The sequence below is a fragment of the Simochromis diagramma genome, unplaced genomic scaffold, assembly GCF_900408965.1.
Source record: "Simochromis diagramma unplaced genomic scaffold, fSimDia1.1 OVJJ01000061.1, whole genome shotgun sequence".
In the NCBI taxonomy this organism is placed as follows: domain Eukaryota; kingdom Metazoa; phylum Chordata; class Actinopteri; order Cichliformes; family Cichlidae; genus Simochromis; species Simochromis diagramma.
In genome coordinates, this window is record NW_024386945.1 from 1,842,610 (window position 1) to 1,866,610 (window position 24,001).

A 24,001-nucleotide genomic window follows, 5' to 3' on the forward strand; every position below is an offset into this window, starting at 1 on the left:
AACAATCTACGTTATCTTTACCTGCCATAGAAAAACTCCACGTCTCAGCAAAGGTAACAGATCGATATCTCCAACGTCCGATAGGCAGCAGGTGGTGAAAGTTTTAGTCCCAAAGTGAACTGAACTTGCTGTATAACTTAAGTTTTTCTAGTTCCTGAAATAATTCAGAGTTTCAGGGTGACGCTGTTAATATGACACACGGCTGGAGTGTGACAAAGCTGAGAGCCTCACTCTCTTTACTACAGCAGACACACAGACAGAAATAATCAACCCCACCCCATCTACTCATTCTCACCCAACAAGCTCACACACATCCAGGCTGACTCATGCAAACTCGCACTTAAAGTCGTCTTTTTCCCCCTGAGAAACGGATTGATTTTCCATCAGAAAAGCTGAGGTTTCACCATCGAACTAAACGAGCAAATTACAGAATAGCTGCGTCTTCGTGCCTAAGCTCAGCTCCACAGCTTGTTTTAGAACTTAATTTGAACTTTGACCCCACCGGAGCAGAAGGTCAGATGAGGGAGTTGAGTTTGGTTTCTTACCAAAGTGCTGACCAGGGGGAGGAAAAGGAAGTAAATCTGTCAACATTGCCATCGGCACACTTTTAAACCTACGTTCACGGCTCCCTGTTGCTCAGTCTGGATCAGTTTTAGGGAAAAAGGAGAAAAAAAAACAAAAAACAGATAATGATGAAGGAGACAGGAAATCAAAAACAAAACAACAAAGATATTCAGGTATCACACATTCTCCCAATTCTTTTTGTCATGTTTTAAAGTTGAGAAGTTTTTAAAGGGACGATCCCCTATGTTTATATGTCAAAGCCATGAGATCACTAGATGGCTCCTGTGAGTGCTCAGACTGGTGAACCACGTGTACAAGGTATCCTGTTACTCCCGAGAAACATCTGCGTGAAAAAAATAACCCGGATTACGTCACAGTGACATCAGCCGGTTTCACTCAACTCAAGTCTGAAGACGCATTTAAAACAAAGTCTGCAGCAGTCAACTGTTTACAGTAATTTTGCTAGTCAGTTTCAGTCTGTCGCTTTAGAGGAAAAGTGACAAATATTTGAGAAACAGTTTAGGAATTTCTGCTTGTTTTTATCTCACAGCATGAATTCTGGCCTGTTAAAATATGACTTGTGTCCAAACTAATTAACTATTTTTGGCAGCTCCCTTTTCACAAAGGACGGCCACAGCAGGTAGCATGTTTGGTTTGGCAGATTTTTACGTCTCATGCCTTTCCTGACACAACCCCAAAGGGATTTGGGTCTGCCTGGAATCAAACCAGGGATCTTTGGCTTGTTTAAACCACTTCACTGTGGAGCCTTTCCTTCTTAACTGATTAATTAATTAAAGGTAATCTGCAGATTAATAGGTGGCGCACTGGTGCAGTGTTTAGTACTGTCTCACAAGAAACCCTGGGTTCAAATCCACTGGCTAGCTGAGGCTTTCTGTGTGGATCTTTGTGGGTTTTCTCCAGATACTTTAACTTCCTCCCAAAGTCCAAAGTCAGGTTAGTTAGTGGGCTTAAGTTAATTGGTTATTCTAAATTGGCTGTCTTTCACTCTGTGTTAGACTGGCAGCGTGTCACCCCTGTTTCAGCTGGGGTACAGCTAAACTTGACAAACAGTTAAGAAAATAAATGGATGGAATCTGTGGATTAACAGCTGTGACGTGCTACTTTTTTTTGTGCCAGTTTTTTGTTTGTTGTTTCAAATCAACAAGTCCTCTCTTTGGCCTCTTAGGAGGAAAAAAGTCCCTGGTTCATTTTTATTTATTTTTTTTATTTTTTAAAGGTTTGGACTGCTGACATTTAGTGACCAAACAAATTATTAATAGTGTGCAATGAACAGTCATTACTTGTAGCCCTAGTTTGGTGCGGTATGTGTAGGAGGGTGAAGCCTTGTGTGGGCTTGTAGTGTAACAGCATGTGAGATTTACAGCCTAAATTTCCTGTTACAGTCTGTTGCGCTGACCACAAACACTCAGCCCACTACTCTCTGTTCTGTTGTCATTCAGGTTAATCTGAGATGAGCCATGTTTAAATCCCCCACAATTAGCCTGCTCGCAAAAAAAATTTCAAGACCCCTGAGGCTCAGGTGGGGGGGCACAAGAGAGGCAAGGGTAGACTTTGGTGAGGATCGAGTGGTCAAGTGGGTAGGTCACAATACACAAACTCCACCTCTTCTTCTCTCACAACTTCAAAACAAGGCGACCTGTTGAATCTTTATCATCTCCGCCACCCCCCGCTGTCAGCGTTAATCAGGGGGAGGCTATATTTAAGAGTGGATAGCAGAGATGCAATTACCCAGAAGGATTAGCCCCCCAGTGGCAGTGCCATTGTAGAGGGAGCGGACTTGAGTGGCCTTTCCTAGATGCCTACCCGTAGCATTAACCCTTCAATAACTGTAAGCCCCGATTTTATTTCTTTAAATCTTCAAGGCAGTTGCTAAATAAAGAGGACAAAGGAAGGGAAATGTGAGCATTAAGCTAACAAAGAAAAGCAAGTCAGCGAGAAGAAAAAAAAAAAAGACACGTAAGGAAAAAGATTAAAAGACAAATAATTCACTCATGATGCTGCTGGAAGTTCCAGTTTCGTGTCTGGCTTCAATTGAGAGCAAGCATTACATGCTTCCACAGCCATAATAACACACATTAAATTAGAGATTTTTCGAAGCTTATTATCGCCTCTCTAACTAAGCTGTGCTGACTGCCACTCTCAAAGCATTTCATTAAGCAGCGGTTGTTTACATTCTCAAAACACTCACAACCAATAATTAGCAGGATTTGCCTTGAGAAGACTCATCGCATGCAAGGGAGGTGTGGGGGTTGTTTTCCCATCCCATCTCTACACTCTAGGCTTTTTCCTAACGCTTTGAAGCTAGGCTAAATTGGTCAACCGTTTCCATAGGAGCGTCAGTCGGGTAGGTACCCTCTTCCTGTTATTCCCCAGTCCACTGCGATGGTGTTTCCTGACTGGGAACCTCTTGGATGGGATTGAACTGCTGTCCCTAATCCCCCTACACACACAAACTAGTGTTTGCACTTCCTGTGGAGACAATGTATGGACAGAGACACACAAGTCATTGTCCATCTTGTTTGTTTTTGCTGAATGTCCATCACGCTGATTTTCTTTCCACCGAGCCACGTCGACGGGCTTTTGCTTTTTTCCACATTTCACCGTCATCGCATCCATACTTTGAGTCTGTGTGAAAAATTAAGAATCAGCTGATTCTTTACAACCCATCTTCTCCTTTGTGCTCAAAGTGAATGGACCTCAGGAGCTAAAGTTATTTAATCAGTGTGATATTTTTTTGAAATGTGTTCTTCTCCATATTACGTCTTTATATTTTACAGACTATATTAGAAGGTTATTTTGATACAGAAGCTAGATGAATACTCCCGCATGGTGATATGATCCTTAAACATTTACCCCAAACACACCTTGATGTTTTCTCCATTGAATTACCAGAAAGTGGATCAAATATCCAAGATGATAATTATTGTTTCTGACATATCCTATTGCATCTGATATTGCTGCTCAGATTTGCAAATAAAGAACCTTTTTGCTTTAGACTGTGACACATGGGGTGGATGTAAAAGGTATCCAGTTGCAATTTTTAACAGATCTTGAACATGTTTTGAACTTCATGTGGATATCTCCTATACTTATGAAGTAATGAGGGCTTAAAATAGTAAAAAAAAAAAAAATGCAAAATTTAAAAGACACCTACGTAGTTTGAATATTTTTAGTTACAAGCCATCGTAGTATGAGGATAAAAATGTTCAGGTCTTTATTAAAGACACAAAAGGAATTGTACAAAATCAGGTAGTTCATATAGCTGTGATGGCTAACCAAATGGCTGTATCTGTTCATATAGCCATTTGGTAGAGACACTCCTTTGGTCATCCAGTCATTCATCCATCCAATTACTACCACTGGTCCAGGTCATGTTCCCAAGCCAGTTGAAAGAGACTCTCTAGCGTATTCTGCGTCTCGTGAGCATGTTCTGGATCTCCCCAGGGTGACTCATACCCAATAGGACACGCTTGAAACAACTGATCCAGGAGTCACCAGAGACACCCAAAACACATAGCCAAACCATCTCAACTGACTTCTTCTGATGTGGAGGACTCTAGTCTACTCTCCAAAACAATCACACCGTGGACTTTCACACTTGACATCTCATTCTTCCAGCCACTACCCTGAGCTAGTGACCAAAGGTGAGGGTAGGAACACAGACTGACACAAACCAAACATGATTTGCCATTTATTTGGAAAGCTGACATCATGAATGAAGTATAAGAGACAGATTACTAAAAAACAGCATGTTAACAAACAGTGATGCACTAGTGGGCGTGTTCAAAAATTGCAAAAATCGCACTTTCATTACTTCTTGTCAAAACAAGTAAAAGTTCCAGTTAAAGTGTAAAAAACAAAACCCAAACTAATTTACAAGTTCCAAGTAAAGAAGACAATGCAACAGTTGTGACTGTGGTCTTCCATTTCTCTGGAATTAGCTACATTCATACCTGATATTTCACTGCCAATCTTCAATAGTGGTAGGTGACAAGGGTCTGACGATAAAGACAGCATCAGAGTCTTTCTCTGGAACGAAACGTTTCACAGAGCTGGAAAAGTAGACACAGGCAAAAGAGCTGCTGATTGCCTTTTTGATGTAGGCTGCGTGTCTGTTTGAAGAAGACGGAGCTGTTGTAGCTTGCACCGTGGCAGGGATCCACGCAACAGTGTTACGCCATTGAAGAAAAATGTCCACATAATTGTGGGAATATCACTTTTGAGTAATAACCCATAACACAGAAGATATTATTGTGTTTAACAGGATAAGCGTGGTGTGCAACGTAACACAAAAGATTACTCTGAAGCAACAAAGATTATGATTTCAGTCTTTCTCAAGGTAGCAAAATCATTTCCAAGACTACTTAAAGTAATAGTGTTCACATCAAAAAGCCAATTGCGAATTAAAGTTATTATTTCACTAAAGCTTTCCACACTTTTTCCTTATTGTTGTGTTGGTTTTAATGTCTTCAAGCAGACTGGTCAATCATACAACAAACAGGATCCTAACAAAGAGATGATTAACAGTGAATCAAAACAAAACGTTTTAATGCAAGAGAGGGCCAGACAGTTTAATCCAGACTGTTCTTATAACTGAGACTTTACTGGATAGCACACCAAATCTCTGGTTTGAACTGTCAGATGTTTCCATTTTTTTTTACAGTTATATAGAGAGTATATGCAATAAATACCTATATTCCTAAGTTCAAGTTCCTTAAAACTGAATCTGCAAATACTACAGTGTGATGTTGGCACAGTGTTAAACTGTAGATCGGCGGTCCTCAACCCACGGACCAGCACCGATCTGTGGCTGCGGTGTGAAATTTATGGTTTTCAGGGTTTTTATCGTTAGTTTTTTAAATCATTTTTATCGTTTCCCTGGGTCTTTTCCCGTCTGTTATGAATAAATATTTTTTGTACCAGTACTGGTTTTATTTTGTTGTATTTATCCGCGACACCTTAAAGGCTGGTCCGCGGAAATATTGTCGGACATAAACCAGTCCGTGGTGCAAAAAATGTTGGGGACCGCTAGACTAGAAGAACGTGATAAGAAGTTGACATAGTGCAAAAAAGCTCAGATGTTGCAGGGTTGCTGTTTCTCACCAATAAGCTCCAGTCAGTGGCTTTTCTTTGTGGAATTCTAGGTTCTTGTCATATCTACGTGGGTCCTCTGGATGGGGTTAGATTAATGCCTTTCTCTGGGTTAGCATTGTGTTACACTGGCAACCTGTCCAGGGTGTCCCTGTCTCTAAGCCTATGGCAGCTGGGATAGGCTCCAGACCACCCAATCCAAACTGAAATGGATACATGGAATAAAATAGATGGATAAATAAGTTCAGGAAATTTAATTTAATAAAATTTAGGGGGTTTTAGACATGATGCCTTTAAGGCTGCAAAAGTACAAGGTGCTACATTATCCTTACTACTCATCCCATTGCACCATGACATTAATTATTATCCTCCATAATTTGAGCTTTTTAGAGTTCTCAGTAACACCCAGTAAACCGCACATATCAACAAGTGCCCTGTTGCATGACACTATTGTATGTAAATGTACATCATGAATGATGTAAGCAGGCAGCATTAGCTACACACTGCGTAGCCATGCCTCGACTAGTATTTCAGTAAGCAATTGTGATTAAGAAACCTTTGCATTGCAGCACAGCATAATTTATAGCTGGTAAAAATCAGTACTGTTTGAGTGGGCCACACTAGTTGATGAAGTAATTTGGAGAGCTAGCCAATTACCACCAATTAGTGTTAGAGAGCTAGATAATGTTAGTCACCTAACTGTAGCTTAGCCAAGCTGTGTGAATTTGGTGAGTTTATAGCATTAGTTAATAAGGTCGTCTAGTAAAAGTTGATTTTTACCAATTACATCACAATCTTAACAACGAAAATTGCTTTAGCAGTAAAAAAGTAGAGGTATAGTGATTCTGAACAGCATCAGTGTATTCATCTCTGAATGTAAAGCATGGACTAAAAAGCTAATTACGACCATAGTTTTCCAGTACTAAGCTTCATATTGAAATGTAATTAGGCAACATTTCCTCAGCTCCTGTAATGTTCAATTCACTCTGGAATAACCAAAGCATTTTAGACCACCATTTCAATCAATGTTCTCTCGTTACTTCATAGAGTAAACTTTCCAAGAACCTAACGTTTATATAGCTGAGGTCACATCCTTTTCAAGACTTTAATGTCTAAATTACAATACAAGCTGTGAAGAATATTGATGAACATAATGTATGTTGTGTCCAGAGATAAATCACCATCAGCAGCTCTCTATTGAAGATACTGGAAGAAGCTGCATGACGTGAAAAAAGGCAAATATACACAGCCATTTTTCCCCATTTTCTAACATTAACTGGAAATTCCTAAAAGACCCAATGAATCCAGAAAAATGAGCAGAAGAAGTGGATAGTATGAATGTAGAACGGCTGTTTTAGAGTCCATGCATGCTGAATGAGCTTTCAGAAAAAGTTGTGAATCCTCCCAGGCTGAAGATCCAAGAACAATTAGGCAAGTGGTGAGTTGTTAGAGAAAATATGCTGCCTTTTTCAGATGTTGGGTATGTAATACTGCTGGCTTCACTAATCATACGATGGTGTCCTGTTATTTAGACATACCGTAGGTTCCTTTTAAGTTATGAGCAGAAGATTTATTGCCTTTATGGCCACAGTTATTGTCAGTACCCGCTTTATTTAGCTTGGTTCTTTCATCAATGTCACAAAGAGTGACTCTCTTGGAGTATTAACTTTGTTCGCTTTTCTTATTTGTCTTTCTTCATTGGTTTGCCTCACGTGTTTGTTTTCAGTGTTTTGAGATACTTTTTTAAAAATGTCATTATATACACATTGCTGTTCAACACATCTTCTAGTGAATTAAACTCACAAAGATGCATGTGGGAGGATGTGCCTGTTTGGTAATGTTACTATATGTAGTTCAGACTTGTCCTTTACTGAAAGCAAACATTACTGTCCCATAGCAAGACTGCAGTTGTGCCTCTTCCAACAAGAACAAGACTGCTCATTCATACAGCTGACACACTGAGATTAATGAAAGGAGGGTATGTCTGAAAGGGGCTTATGACACCTAGAACCGAAGCCATTTCTACCAGGAAATAATGCCTAATACCCTTCACCCTAGATCCCCCTCAAAGATACAGAAAGTAGGCATCCAGCCAAATGAACGTGTTTACTTAGCAGCCTCGGCAGGTCCCTGTCAGTGTCGGTTAAGTGTGACTTTTCAACTGAGCAGTTCAGTGGAACAGAAAGCAAGGTCAAATCTGAAGATCCACTGTGTCTGTGCTTATAAAAGAAGAAACATTCGTGACAAAATGAACTGATAGCCGCTAAAAAGAAAAACAGACTGAATGAGTCAGCTGCGAGTAATAAGGTGATTCTGTCTAAGTATATCGCATAAGACTGTGACTAATAAAAATTAATTACCATTAAACATAAGCAAAGGATTGCTCATAAAACATAAAAGAGTGGGAACAAAAGAGGGAAAAGAGAAATTTTTTTTATAAAAATGGAAGCCAGCCAGAAACATGAGTGATTAAATGAGATGTACTCCACATGTCCAAATACAGAGCAACTTTAACTGTGTGCACATTAAACTGACTAAAGAAAATGGATATTACATTGACGTTATTCAGATATTAGGTTTATAGAAATAGAAAAAAAAAAGCTGTTGGTGCCAGTTCTCCAGCTGGAGGCATTAACAATTCAAGAAGAAGAAGGTGCAACAAATTAATGCAACTATGAGAGTTTCCAATCTCTCTAAAACGATGAAAAACAGGGTAAAATACAGCACTGATGTTAGTTTCGTGTAATTATTTCAATAAGGTTCCTATATCATCATGAGTCAGGACAGAGGGAATTCTTCCACTGCATTTAAAATGATTCATACATCTTTTTACGTCTAGACGTTATCAGCAAATCTATTGCCACTTTTCCTAATATTTGGTTTAACTAAGAAGTCCCATTGAGATCAAAATCCCTGTTACAGAAGCCTTCCAAGGGAGCAGTCATATAAACTCACTTCTACTTCAATTCAACAATAAATAAAAGCACACTTTAGTTTCGATCTTGCTGAGAATTATTTCATGTCCTAGCTGCTTAAAAAAAATGATGCCGTTTACCCAGATCTGTCCAAACCTGGAGCACATTAAAAAGCAACTATTTGGAAGAGAGTAGCTGGAGACACAAGCATACAGAGAGAAGCTGAAAGTTCACACAATGCACGTACAGAGACCGAGGGGGATCCAGCTGACTTAAACATTTCCTCATCCTTTGTGCTTCTGTCAATTTCCACTTTCTACACATTATCCCTGTGCCTCCAGCTGTTTGGACTGGGAGGGGCCCGTTGGCAAAGCAACCCACGCCTTGCGAGTCATCTTGTCTGGTCATGTCAATCCTGAAGGAGGGAGGGAGGGAAATAAAGGGGACCGGTGGGATAGAAGCGAAGGAGGAGGGGGATAATAAACTCCTCTCTGTCTGTACCTCAATCCAGCAAGCAAGCTCAGACTAGCAGTGAGCACTAACCAGCACGCACTACCGTATCCCACCACCTCAATCGAGAACCCACTCTGTAACATTATCTTTCAGACAGACACCTGCAGACGGATTTCAAATCCCTCTGACTTAAGGAAACCAAAAGTATCCAAACACGCCAGCAAAAAACCCGTGGAAACACATGTGTTGGGCCATTTAAAATCCTTTTAGGAACCTTTAGGAGCTCTGCTTTTCAACGTGGTGGCACAGCTGAGCTACAGCAGCACAAGTACAGGATGACACCTGGTGTGATTCCAGTAAATTATGGCCCAGGTGGACTCATTCAAGTCCCAGCCAGTCATGCTGCGACTAGAAGTGACACAGCCTCGCCAGGGAGCTGATATATAGCAGGAGGAGACTAAAGGCAAGCCTGCCTGGGAATAAAACAGCTGAAAAAGAGCATTACAAGTCCAAGACTCGCTTTCTCTCTCTATGCATTTGTGCCTGCAGTGTAGCTTGTTGCCAAGCTGCCGACATATCAAAGAGATGATTGGGAGTCATTTCAAAAACTCTTAAAGTGAAATATAAAAGTTTAATGTGTTTTTTTTTATTTAGTAAAAAAATGCTTTCTTTGATGTGTCTAAATCGGTTTCGTGGGTGGAGTGGGTAAAAGTCGAGGGATATATTTATGCTCAAATTCTTCTGAGAAATGTGGCTCTCGCTAGTCAGACTGAGCTTTGGAGGAGAATAAGCAGCAGCAGACCTGGAGGTCAGGGCGGCCATGAAATGCCCCCTGCTGCTTAAAGCTTGTTACAGACAATACAAGTTCTACTATTGAGCAACAGCTGTGAGCATGAATAATATCACAACATCTTCCAGTACACAACAAAAATGATTTTTCATGATCTGGAAACCAAAAAATGTAAAATGACTCACCCTCAATGTTCTTAAGTTAAAGTATACAGTTACCAGAAGCGTTAGGAATTGTGACATCTTGGGTTATCCGCTCCTCACTAGAGCAGAAACAGGCAGTGTAGGATCGAGGTGCAAGAATAACACCAGTGACTCACTTAAAACAATATTTTCAATGAATGTCTTTCATTTGAAACCATTCACTTGCTACTCATTATACAGCCAACAGGTGGCTTTTAGAGGCTTGATTTTAATGTGTCTAGTATATAGAGTACTATATATTTACAAAACCTGTTTTTATGATGGTACAAGATTGAATCAAACAGATGCAACGCATTTCTTTTGCCTTAAGATAAAGTCTGTAGATATTTTACATGTAGATATTGCACACTTTGCAGGTAGTTTCTTCCACTTTTTCCATTAAGCACATTTAAGTCTTTCAATATAATGAACTCTTGTTAATATTTACACTTTGAAAGTGGAATTATTACATATTAGCAGTAAAACAGAAATACAATTCAAGTGCACTTATTGACTGCAGAGTCCATCTCTGCTTTATTCACGAACAGGAGTTAATATGGGTGTAGTACTGTATACACTGTACAGACTTCAAAAACCCCTCAAAGCAAAGTGTCTTGATGCATGCTCAATCATCCAGGTAAGTAAATCCCAAAAGGTTGATTCTGTTGATCTGGATGTAGCGCTTTCAGTGGGAGAAACGTTTCGTCACTCATCCAAGTGATCGCTTCAGTCTCAGCTGACTGGAAGTTTCCCCAATCTTATAAACAGTACATTCCACAATGACTGAAACTAGCACCACTGAAGCAGCAATGGGCTGGGTGGTCAGTTGATAATTAATATGCAAATTCTCATTGATCCACCACTACTGATCAAGGTCCATTGATCAAAGACTGCTGATCAATGGCCATGAGTACCATTCACAGAGAGTTGGGGAATGGCTGCAATCACAGCATTACTGAAAGATGGTAAAAGATGTACCCTTAGGCCCCCTCCTCGATTGAGAGATGGTCTTTCCCTTTTCACGTAAATGGCCTCCTTGACTCCGCACTCAAACCAGCGTTCCTCCCTGTCCAGGATGTGCACATCCTCATCAATGGTCTTTGATCAATGGGCCTTGATCAGTAGTGGTTGATCAATGGTCATGAGAATTTGCATATTAACGATCAAGGAACTGACCTCCCAGCCCATTGTATATTCAGTGGTGCTAGTTTCAGTCATTGTGCAATGTACCGTTTATAAGATTGGTGAAACCTGCAGTCAGCTGAGACACTAATAAGCAAAATACCAAATTAACACAAAAAACTAAAACTTGAATTCATCTTCAAAATAAAAGAAAAGAAAAAACAAAACAAAAAACCCATCAGATTATAGATTCAGTGATTTCAAATTTCATTGGTCTGTTTGCACAATTAACTGCACAGCAAGCCATATTTTTTTTAGCTGCTGTATTAAAAGGACTCAAAGTCACAAAGACTACAAACAAACATGGTCAAAAGGTCCTGCAAATCAAATTAGTTAACCTAAAGTCACAAAGCAGAGAGCGACTGGAAACCATTTAACAGTCTGTGCTATTAAAAAAAAAAAAAAGTAATTTGAAAGGGTGAAATTAGCTGCTAGTAAGCACAGAAACAAAAAAATATATTCTAGGCTGTAACTACACATGGGAGTCTACAGGTTTGATTTGCTTTTGGAGATGAGCATCGGAGGAACTGCAGTGTGAACACTTGTGTTGGATTCATTTTTTAGTCCGTCACTTGAAAATACACAAATAATTGAATTATTTTTAAGTTTATATGAAGAAGTTTAGTAACATCTGAATGTTTAATGGAGCTTAGCGATCTGAAGAAGGTGATAACTGTTTGAAACACAATGTAAATAAAAGCCTCTGTGTTACCTAAAAAGACCGTACACCTTGTATCTGCCGTCAGCCTTGTTCTCCTCCCGTCTGTCCCAGTCCGCACTGGGATACAAGCCCTTCTATAATCTCCTTACATAATAACGTCAAGCCTGACCCTGACCAAGGAGAAAGCCTCCTGCCTCATTTACAACTCGGCACACAAATCCTAAAAACAGGACAGACTTTGTCATGCAAGAGGGGCCAGACAGTCTGAAGTGATTTTGTCTTTAAGGAAAAGTGGATTTTGGAGACTTATGTGGGGAGAAAGGAAAGAGACAGTGTGAATAGTTCAGGTTAAGCACTTTGTATCTTTCTTCTTTCCCCCCACTTCATTATTCTCAGTTGCCATGGAGAAAAACTATATATAACTCGTCTCTCTATCTCTCTCTCCAGAGGCCTGCCTGAATTCAAAATCTTTTCTCCGTGTCATCTTCCTTTTCCATTGTTTCCACAGAGAGGACAGTAGGAGACAACATCTCATTTCAATAGGAAATCTGTCTAATGCCCAGCTTTAGCGGCAGGAGGGAGACGTCAGGGCAGAGCAGACAAACCAAAACAAACCAGAGTTAGCGAGTGACCAGCCAGACACTATGGCGGTTTCCCTTGGTCTTCTGGCCAGACTCCCATTTTCAGAAACCAGTGGCTTCAAAGGAATAATTCATTTCACAGTCTGGTGGCCAGACACAGAGCCCCAAGACTCACGCCACTTTTAACACCTAAAGAAGAAGAAAAGCAGATTTCCCACTCTGCTTCGCCTTTCGCAGTACTGTACCACAACAGCATTTTGTCAGGCTAAATCTAATTAAATTCATACACTCAGGCCAAGAGGAGTTAGTCAGGGTTTGTGCCTTTTCATTACAAAGTTTTTTAATTTGTAGTTTAAGACATTGGACGTCTTACTAATCACATCCCGTGTAGCTTCGCTCAGAATGTCACACAAAAGCTTTTACTTCTCTGACATCTGTATTAAAATCCCACCAGGTTAACTTTGGTTAAGGTTAGGCGCAAAAAAGATTTGTTTCAGGTTGAGGAATGTTCACGGTCTGAGTTAAAATAAGTACTTGTTAAAGATGGGGAAACGTGTGGTGGTTAAAATTACCGGTTTGTTAATGTTAGAGGACCTTCGTCATCATGGTTAAAATAATAGCTTCTTGGTTAAGGTTAGAAAAAAAACAACCATTATCATTATGGTTTAAAGAAACCCATCTGACTGTCAGAAGGAAGTGGAATGCAAACAGCGGTCTCTATGTCCAAGTCAGGCTTTTTGGTGATTCATCCATCCGCCCCAAGTACTTCCTTTACTGTGAGTGTAGCATGGAACTAAGTTTGTTTTTAGTCCCAAAAGATAAAGTCAAGACCTGACACCACTCCTGTCCAGCTGTCTGTTATAGAACTACATCAACACAAGTGGATGGCTAAACTTTGCTCTGTACACCTGCCAGCATCTGTAAGGCTCAGTCATCAACTCCATTTCATGCACAATCCATACAGTAAATAAAGAGTCAATTGTCGCCATCTTGCTCCACATTCATAGGATAGCGATATGCCAGGATACAGCTACATGTACGCAGTCTCAAGTCTGTTTTCTTTGTGCAGATATAAACCCACATATGGAGTTTTCAAAAAGCTTTACCTCGACAAGAGTTTTTCCAAAACGCCATCTTCAGTAATCTTCAGTATTCACTTTTCATTGAAAAGGCCAAAATGCATACAAATAGCTATGTTCAGCAAAATACCTTCATAAATGTGGCCATAGCGTTCATTACAAGCTAAATCTGCGTGAAACCATTCCCTCCTTTATGGGCCTTTTTGACTCTAGTGGGACCATACATTTTAAAATGAGAATTGTGTTGAACGCAGTAGGATAAGAAACCAGTAACTTTAGTGTTTACTGAGGTCATAGTTAGGGAAACAAGGGCTAATTTTGACTATTTCTTTTTGGAATCAGAGTACTCGCCCCCTGCTGGACATAAGAAATAATGCAGGTATATGGCATTTTGGTATCTTTCATCATTTTGTTTTTTCCTCATTAAACTCCAAGACAAAAATTTAATAAGCACATTATATATAACATCAACCTGCTGATGACTTTAAATTTACTCACAAATGTACACGGGTGTAAAACCAGGTGACATGGACGCATAACGCTGAAGGTAATAAATAATAGTAAGCTTGTTAGACTTCATGAAAATATTGTAAAAACCTAACATTACAAACAAATTGTGATGGCTACTGTTAGCTAAATCAAAACACCTCAATATAGTCATATAGTAACCTGATTAATTTTTGTGTCTGCGGACATGATTTTCCATCACTGTTTCTGACTCGGCTGTTGGACGATGTGGCAGTAGTGTGGATCTTTTCTTCCATCACGCTGGAAACCAGGATTTTTACGCTTGAATTGCTTGAAATAATTTTAATTGTGTTATTATCATTTAACTGCTTAAAACTAACTGGTGGCCAGTTCAGAGCTTGTATGGACTTTGTGCTAAAGTCCAATTAATGTAAGGAATAAATAATATGATGCTCTGCATTCACACATAGACATTACCAGGAGGAGCTGCAGTTTGGGTATAAAAACTGCATTCCCTGCAGCCTGTCCTTGCAGACATAGACCTTGCCCCAGTTAGTTAACGGACTTACGCCAATAATCATTTTTATACCATCTCACTGCAAGTGAAATGTGTCCATGCACAGCCTTTCAAGCCTTAAGGATCTTACCTTAGAGGCCCTCCGCCGCTCAGGACACTCGGGATGTTGGCACACCACCCCATCGTCCTCCTGGACGGGCTTCTCATCTGAAACAGAACACACGGGTCAGTTTGACTTCCCTCTGTATCACTAAAAACACCAAACCAGCCACCCAGCCAGCAGCACGTCCATTAACACACCTTTCTTGGTAAAGTTTTAAAAACGTACTGCAGACAGCGAGACTAAAAGTCGCTGCCTGTGTTTACATAAGGATGGAGCGACTACGAGCACAAGAAACACACAGTAATAGAGACCTAGAAGCCACGTAATAAAAAAAATGGAAGAAAGAAAAAAGAAAAAGAACTTCGGCTACAGAGATTTCATGAAGGGAAGGTAAACAGAGGGAAGAGGGTGGGGTGTGTTTTTGGGAGGAGATCAGAGAGAAATGACAAGAACAGACAGGAAGAAAATGGAGCAAATGAGAGGAAGCCCCAATCTGGGTTTTGTACAAAAGTGCACTCATCATGGGCAAGCTCGCAGCACTCTGCTGCACAATAACAAATCACTGTTGTCAAATAAACTTCTAAAGTCTACTTACTAGCTGGCTATCGCTACACCGGGGGGCACGATAAAAGGCAGTGTTTACATCTACATCTCCTACATGTACACACACGATAAAAATATCATAACAGAGGCCCTGAGCACACCAATATTTATCTGACCGTTTAATGAGAAAAGCAGAGAATACATGTGAAGAAAGGAGAAAGTAAAAGCCAGGAGGGTAAAACAGAAGGAGCCTCGCTCCAAAAGATCTGCAGTTTCCACACATGACAGGACTTTTTAGTAAAACTTTCACTAATAATCTAGTCTCTATTTTTGCACCAATAAAATAACATTAAACAGAGGAGGACTGGTGCTAGGAAATGAAGTCACTTAGTGGCTGAACTCAAGGTCAAATTTAAAACACCAATTTGTCATCACAGAAACGAGGCCCTGCTCACAGCCCGCAGACAGAAACGAGTCACCTTGAGTCATCCACTTGGCTGCAGCTGCAATCACAGGTAAAGGGTGCTGGTGAGGAAGACGGAAAAACATTGTAATTGGTGCATACCACTGAGCCAGAGGTTTCCCAGCTGGGACGGGAAGGGTCAACCTGTGTGCAGTCAAGTTACTCAACAGTGGACTCGGGGTTTAGAGTCATGTTAGCAGCTTGGTGAGACTGTCCCAAGGTCCTCAGGATAAAATGCTCATGTCTATAGGTCATATTTATATGTTCAGTTCACATATAGCACGCAAAGCCCTGATAAGAAAAACTTAATTTTTATAAGTATCTGGTCAGAAAACAGTTTTTAATATATTGTAATAGGTTTTTGTGATAATTTTTTTTCAGCAGAGCAACAAAACGTCCCAACCAGAAATGCACTATGTGCCTCAACTTTTTCCCCTCTTGGATGCCCAATAGGGGTCAACCTTGTTTCTCTTATAGGAACTCTGTCATATTCTGTCATATTTCTGGCCTGCTTCCAGAACAAAAAGTGATCACCTTAGTAGGGATATCCTTGGAAAAACCCCAAACCTATTCTAATGGTCATTTGTGATAGATACCAAGCTGTCTTGTTATTAAAGGTACAAGGGAGGTCCTCACATGTCATCTTTAAGGAGCAAAGAGTTAAAAACTTGAGCAACAAGGACATACTGTAACGACGCAACGCAGGGATAGCTCAGTAGGTAGAGTGGTTGCCCCATGATCGGAAGGTCGGGGGTTCGACTCCACTGAACAGCTACCCTGAGGTACCCCTGAGCAAGGTACCGTCCCTACACACTGCTCCCCGGGCGCTGCATTGGTGGCTGCCCATTGCTTCACTGGGTGAATGGGTTAAATGCAGAGGAGTAATTTCCCTACGGGGACTAACGCATACACATCAAACATTAACATTAAAGTAGATCTGACACAAATATGTACAAAAAATTCATGATATTCTATTAAAAACACTGCTGAGATGCTCTAAAGCTAAAATCATCCATTTTAACCCTAAACAAAGTCAGGATGTCAGTAATGAGACATGAAGATTGGCCTTCTGGGGACACCAAATGTGTGTAAAAAATTATGCCAGTACACCTAAACTGTTGAAATTACTTGTTTAGACGGTAAACAACAGTAAACAACTAATCTAAACAACAGTTTAGATGTTGAAAGAGTGACCCAAACACCTTCACGACCCTTAAAGCCATTTAAAGTGATAGAGCAGAGGCCTAGCCTGTTTTGTAAAGCTTCCACCACCTTCTGGGAAAAAAAAGAAGAAAATGGGCCTCTCCTGTGTGTCTGCTGTGCTGGGAGCAGGCCGAGACGCGCTCTCAGCTCTGACAGTGGCCTCTGCCAGCGGGCCTCAGGTTAATGTTTCCCTCGGGGTTTACAAGCAGCAGGCTACAGAGGGAGCCTCCAGCTTTTATGGAGAGTTTCCCAAAGAGGAAGAGCAGTCTTTACCACAGCGAGAGTTTACAGTCGTCCACAAAACAAATGTTACTTGGCTTATCGGTGTGATCTCAGATGTCAATGCAGGGAGGTGAAGCAGTAAACACACAAAATCCAAAGTGGACCTAAACATTTGGACACTGGTTATGGTTTAAAAAATAAATTAATAAATAAAAATAAACTTGGTTGGCCAACCACAACTTAAGGGAAAGGGTCTATACACAACATTTAGTGTCATACTCAAGATCTTTTTGCAGCCTGTAAATGTATTCTTCATGGTTTAACTGTGCCAGTTGCAAAAGTGGTTTTTTGGCCACATTTTCCAGCTCCACCAATGAGAAAGATCCAAAAAACAAAAGGCCACTGTATTTTTTGTGGTCAGCATCCATAAGCATACTGAAACCATTTTCACACATGAACTACAGCCAGGCAAATCAGGTGTGCTGGTGTACTGTCCAAAAGTGATCTTTCATCACATTTATCATAAAACAAACTATCTGCATGAGTCACATTCTCACTTTTGGATACACTTTTGGTTTAGGCAAAGGACACACATTCACTTTGTAGGCATCACGACAATAACCCGGGCTACTCTACCATGGTATAGCGAGCATGACACACACCTTGTACGTGTGTGCTGCCAGGTTAAAGACAGCTAGTTGAGTTTTCCCATGTACATATGTGAAAGCAGCTAGACAGTGAGGGATTCACTCTCAGTTTCTAGACATAAAGTTGGTCGGTGTAGGGAAACAATTTAATACTCGTGACTTATGTAGCGCTATCCACATGTATAACGCTAACTGCTAATTGTGCAGTGGTGCTGCATACGTGCACCTCACAGGAGGAAAGGAAGGAAGGAAGGAGAGAGACACAGGGAAGTCTCCCCTTCCTAGCATGAAGAAAAATTCAAGTATATACACTAGTGGTAACACACCGAATTATATTAAGCTCGTTTACATGCAGAGATAAATGAAAAGAATTACAATTTCTTTACATTTTGCTTACAAGGAGCTAGATATTCTTGTATTGTACAGCACGTGGCAAAAGTATCATTTGTTCCCATTTATTTAGCTGAATCAATTAAAAATGCCAAAGATAAAGCAGTTTGTCAGATATAAAATAGCATTTTTGCACCAACAAGGTTATTTCCAAAGAGCTATTAGCCAAAAAACCTGCCATATCTTACCATGTCATGCAGCATGTCATGCAGCATGCAGCATAGAAATAAAGGAAATTAGACAAGTGGGGGAGAAAAGACGAAGTAGCAGGCCTAAAAAAACTATAGCAGATGAACTCTTAACTGTAAATCATGTCAAAAGAAACAAAGGAAAGAATTCCACAAAGAGCCGACACAGGACCTGAGAAAAGTTAAGGGAAAAGAAACCAGGATAACTAGAACTGGAGTCTAATCATTGCATAAATTCTGTTGACACAGATTTTATCCAAATTTGAAATGTTGGGTTCAAATCTACTTTCAGATTTGAATTCAACATACAAAACCATCTAGAAATCATCTTACTGGCAACGGTGTAATTTATTACTGCCTTCTAGATAATCACAGCACAGAACAGTAATAAAGAAATGTGCAGAAATGTTAGCAAAGCTGCGATGAAAGGTACGTTTCTTGATTTGACACAATGCAACTGGCCAACAGTAACACTGCCACAACAAAAGGAACACAACACATGAATGCAGCTTTATGGATGGCTTTCTCTCGCCTTGATTTCGACCCACAATATAGCATTTCAGTGCTAAGCTCTCCTCTCCTTAGCCCTCTTCCTCATGACCATCCTTCCTTTTATCGTATAATCACACCATTATGTGCCAAACCTCCATCTTCTCTCCTACTTGCTCACATCTTGCTGACTCTCCCTCTTTCTCTCTCTGATGAACTGGAATTTCTGAACTCAGCACTGCTGATTAAGCCAAAAGCAAACACGAGCACACACCATACACGCACACACGTGACAGCAGACAATGAGCTCGCACACTAAAGAGACAGGGGTGCATCCCATCCACACAGCTCTCCGCCGGCCTGCTCACCGCAGAGAGACAATGCCCGAGGCAAAGAAACATTAGGTATCCAAACCAGCCCCATAAATAAGCCCAAAGCAGCCGAGGCCAGATTTAATCATGCACACTAGTCTGCCTGTCCTTATTCTGCGATGAGAATGATGCATCTATGAATATGATGTTCCAACACTTCAACAGTCTCTTCACTTCTCCACCAAATGTAGACGCTTGCTACAAGCCCAGGCAAATGTCAGTCTTTCTGTACCATCATATACTGAACACCTCATAATTCTGGACTGCTGTTCAGACCAATAATAGCAAAATGAATAAAGTCTGAGAATTTATAATTTCCACACTTTTATTTATAAAGGAGACAAGATTAACTGAAGGTAAGTATAATCATTGGTTGCAGCCTTTTCACTGGCTCGCTGGTTAGGTTTAAAAAAAAAAAAAGAGCACACTACGTGTTTACTATGTATGAATCTCCAGGTTGACCCAGTATATCAAAAAAATATTTATTAATTTATTTATCTATTTATTTTTTGCAAAACACATTACCATATTACCATTAGCACAATGGGAGCCTACACAACTGCACTGCCACAGGCTGTCACTCTGCCATCTGGTATACCTCTGACTCACACACAGAAATTGATCTCGCAGCAGTGCTGTTCTTGTTTTGCACTGCAGAGCTCGTTAGCTTCTGGTGATGCGAGTATAGATGGAAATGCATAAGATCATTCAAACTAAACCATGTCTGGCTGCTTAGCTTACCTTCTTGATACTTTTTTTCCTCCACAGTGCATGAGAAAATACGCAGTTATGGTGAGAATTAAGAGCCGAATTTTGGAATTGTTAGAATAGTTAAAGGTATGGGTACAGATGGGTATGTAGGCATTGTCCAAATCCACTAAAGACCTGCAGGATAGTCTAACATTAAACTCTTATGACATGGAGAAGTGGCTAATACACTGCAGGGAGATACTACACAGTGGATCTGCCAGTTGTAAACACTAACTATATTCATTATAACCTTTAGCTGCCCCAATCAGTCAGTTAAATATTAAATATGTCGCACTTTAATGAATAGTGCAATTCAAAGAACTGGCAAGACAAAGTGAAATGCAATGAAATAAAACAAATGCAATAATAACAAATTTGAAATAAAAAGATATTGCTGTAATGTCCACATGCACTCTTTGGCTTTAGCGTAAACTCAAACCCTACTACAGACTGTAAGCTGCTTAGGCTGACTGCTAATATTAGCAGATTATAAACACGCCATTTAATCCATTCATTGCTTTGGCACTTGTGTTTTGTCTTTTATTCGCAAACAAAAATGCACATCAACTTCCAAGTGTATTAGATTAAACAGAGAAATCCAAAGCCACAGGCTACTGTCCCAAACAACCTATGAGAGGACCAAGGCTGCTCAGGGAGGAGGGTTTTTTACAAATGGTCAGTGACCCCAGCACACCTCAGTTGCAGGATAAAGATTTGGTCTGAGATGAAACTCTCAGCAAGTTCAGCCACCACTCGATCACGCCTCACTCTGTTCACTAGTCTCTTCTTCACCATGAGGTGGGCAGAGACAGAGCTGGGCGCGCGTTTAACCGTAAGCCTTCGGCACAATTTCACAAGGAATCTCAAGAATGCTTCGTGCTGCCTTCTGTTTGGTGCGGTCGCATCATGGTACATGGAGAAAGGGTGAGACTTGTGTTTGCGTTTGCACAGACTTTGGCTCCTCTCTTCGTCTTCACATATTGTTTTTGAGAGACTTTAACGGCCTCCTCTACTCCCACACCCCCTCGTGTAACGCAACACACCCCTCTCTGCCAGGAGATAGATATGAAAGCACTCCTGGGAGACAAACACAGATGGCAGACAGGTGGATGCCATACGGGCAGGGAAAGTTGGCATAGAGACGGACATATCAGCACCCGTGGCGCAGCAGACAGAAAAGTTGGGCGATTGAAGCCAGAGCTGTGGAGATGAGTCGCTAATAGTTAATGCTATTAGCATAAATTCCATCCATCTCCCAAATTAAGTGTAGATATGAAAAAAATTAAGGAAAGGACGGGTTTAAAAAGTGCAATAGTGCTGCTTTATTACTGCTATAGTGCATATTAGCTATTTTGGTGACTGCTTGACCACATAGTTTATTGATGCAGCACTAAATGATAAGAGCAATATCACCCTCATCTGTATGGCCAAATAAAACTTACGGAGCTGGAACCAGGAGGCAGTTAGCTTTCATTACCATAAAGTTTGGAATCAGGGGGCCAGCTAATCTGGCTCTGTCCAAGTAAAGCAAAACCTCCCTGCAGTCCTTAGAAAAAAGGATTAAGACAACAAACAGAAGTTTTGCAGGGAGTTATGTGCTGGGCTGTTTCTCGGTCAGGACCAGTTGCAAGTCTGATTTATCAGGTTGGAGAAAACAGAAACGCTGGTATCAGTCTCTCAATCTCCCACCTTGGGCCTAATCACTAAACCCTCATAGACTTAATGGAAGTCACAGCTGTAGTGCTTGAATGGGTGCATTAATGAGGGCTCCACATGGGACATACAATCAGTACAAACAGTGTTTAACAGTTGCCTTTTTAGGACTTTATATTTTGGGTCTATTAATAGCATTCTGCCTATGACTGTCAAGTGGCTATGCATTTTAGCAAACTACAGCTAAGATGAATATTATGTAAATCCAGCCTGTTCTCATCGTAGATCATACACGGCTGTTCTGTCAATGTCACCTCAGAGGAGACCGCAGAGTGTCCTCGGCTTACGTGTTAGGAGATCTGTTTCACTATTGATCAAAGCCATAGTGAAACAGATCTGGTTTCTTGCTCAGGACTTCTAAGTGTTGCTTTTTAAATGCACCGAGTACCATCAAAAATATTTTTTCAATGCAACAGCATTAATGAAGGGACATAACTAAACCCAATTTACAATTTTAACTTCAAACCTAACCAAAGTAAGTAAGCAAAGGTGAACAGCAGGAAACCGTAAAGCTCCCATGCACCACAGACTCCTGGTCGACAGTGGTGTTTGAGTCCATTTCCACCCCTCCTGCCTCCTGAGGCCTTGATTATACTTCTGCTGCAGACACAGACAGCTGGAGACACTACAGCTGAGGAGTCATTCCTGTTATACTTCTTATGCTTCTACTTCTAAAGTCTGCTGTCTGGGGTGCGTGCATAGTTGTTGCTGCACTGTAATGAACATTCTTAGTGGACAGGTGCACAGTCACAAAAAACAAAACTGGTAAGCTCGTGGACACCAGCACCTTCTGGCGGCATCGGTATTTTACCTCTGGGAGTGAGAACAGATCGGTAAATCCTATTTAAACATTAAAACTCTGCAAAGGCAGAGCAGCAGCAAAGTAACCAGATGACGTCATTTATAGATATAATATTAGAGCATCACAAGTTTCCTTGCGATGAGACTGTTCGAGAAGTCTGCAAATATGTAGACTCACAGAAAGACACATAATGGTTTCGACAGTATGACAATAGGATACAACCGAGTGAGAATCCACATGGCAGGAACACACCAAGGTCTGAGAGTCCATAAGTGGGGAGACTGGGATTGGTCGAATCCTCTCATTCAGCTCCCAGACAGAAGATTAAGCTATTTTTAAAAGGCTACCAGACAAGAAATCACTTAAAAGAAAAAAATAGAAAAGGAGAATACAAAAATTCTTTTTTAGAAATAATTGCTTAATGTCCACACTACCTTTTATTTCAAACACTCATTCTCACTCCCAGGGGCTTGTGGTCCGTAAATAACGACCCCCTCCATTATTACTAAAGCCCAACTATTTTCCTGTTCCTCTACAGGTGGATTGGGTTTGGGTCTGGTAAGCATCCCTTAAATCACGAGCAGGTTGCAGCTGTTTCCAATGCTGAGGCTTCAGTGGCACTGGGGGCAGAACACAGGCTTTCTTCTTAATGTTGTTTTACCCCAGTGGCGGTAAAAACCCACACATGTGCATCGCACACTCTCCCACCCTTTCCCTCCGTCGTTCTCCCTCCTCCACCACATCTGCACAAACCCGAGGTCGCCATGCATAAAACTGAAAACCGCAGGACAGCAAGTGTAAACTGTTCCGCAGAAGAGTGGAGGAAGCAATCAACAGTTTTCAATTTACAAGATGTGGAAAAATACAAATATCTGATTAACTGTGCTGAGTCATTTCACAGTTATTTAATAGCAATGAACAAAAGCACCGTTCTCCAGCCTCTCCATGCGTATCCAAAGGTCTAGGTGACTTTTGCGTTAAAGTAGAAAACTCACAACCCTGTCACAATTTTTAAGAGGCATCATGAGGGGATTACTGCATAGCTCAGATTTTTGGGGGCATTTATGTCAGAAAGTACAGTAATTGGTACAAGTGCAAGATATTATTATTGTGACCTCTTTGTGTCAGGCTTTTCTTTTATGGACTTTATTGGTGCTTAACTTTCAGCAAAACACAGGCATGTTCTGCTGTTACTGGAACTCGTGTCTGAGTATGACCTGAGGAATGCCAGTGTGCACTTAGCACAGTGTACGAGAAGCACATGTTGGGATAAACCAATGATTTTAGAAGCCTCAATTATGACTCACTTAAGAAAATTTTTAAAAAGTCTGCAATTAAAATAACAAAAACTACTCCTAATTTGTTCAGAACACTGCTTATGTTACAAAAAGGCCAAAATAGCTTTCATTATCCAATTTTTGCCCACAATTGTAGCTGATAAATTACCACATGATCAGATGTGTTACATAATATATACTGTGATTGTGTAACTGGGTTCATGACTAGCTCTAGATTCCCCCTCAGCACTAAAGTCAAAGTCTTTCCAGAAGCCAGTCAGAAACCATCTTGGTAACGCCACCGGTCAGTAATTTTGAAGCTCATTTCCAAGTGAA

General features: G+C 40.6%; 1 protein-coding gene across 3 annotated transcripts in view; it reads right to left on the minus strand.

Annotated features, from left to right (window-relative positions):
* plekhg5b (pleckstrin homology domain containing, family G (with RhoGef domain) member 5b) overlaps window positions 1–24,001 on the minus strand; it is a 76,610-nt gene that overhangs the window by 36,263 nt on the left and 16,346 nt on the right. For 2 of the 3 annotated variants that reach the window (XM_040038086.1, XM_040038085.1), the window contains one exon: window positions 14,635–14,711. In XM_040038086.1, the coding sequence (XP_039894020.1) occupies window positions 14,635–14,711 (77 nt within the window). Of the gene's footprint in view, window positions 1–21; window positions 649–14,634; window positions 14,712–24,001 lie in introns of those variants that run through there. The other variant, XM_040038089.1, reaches the window with a different exon arrangement.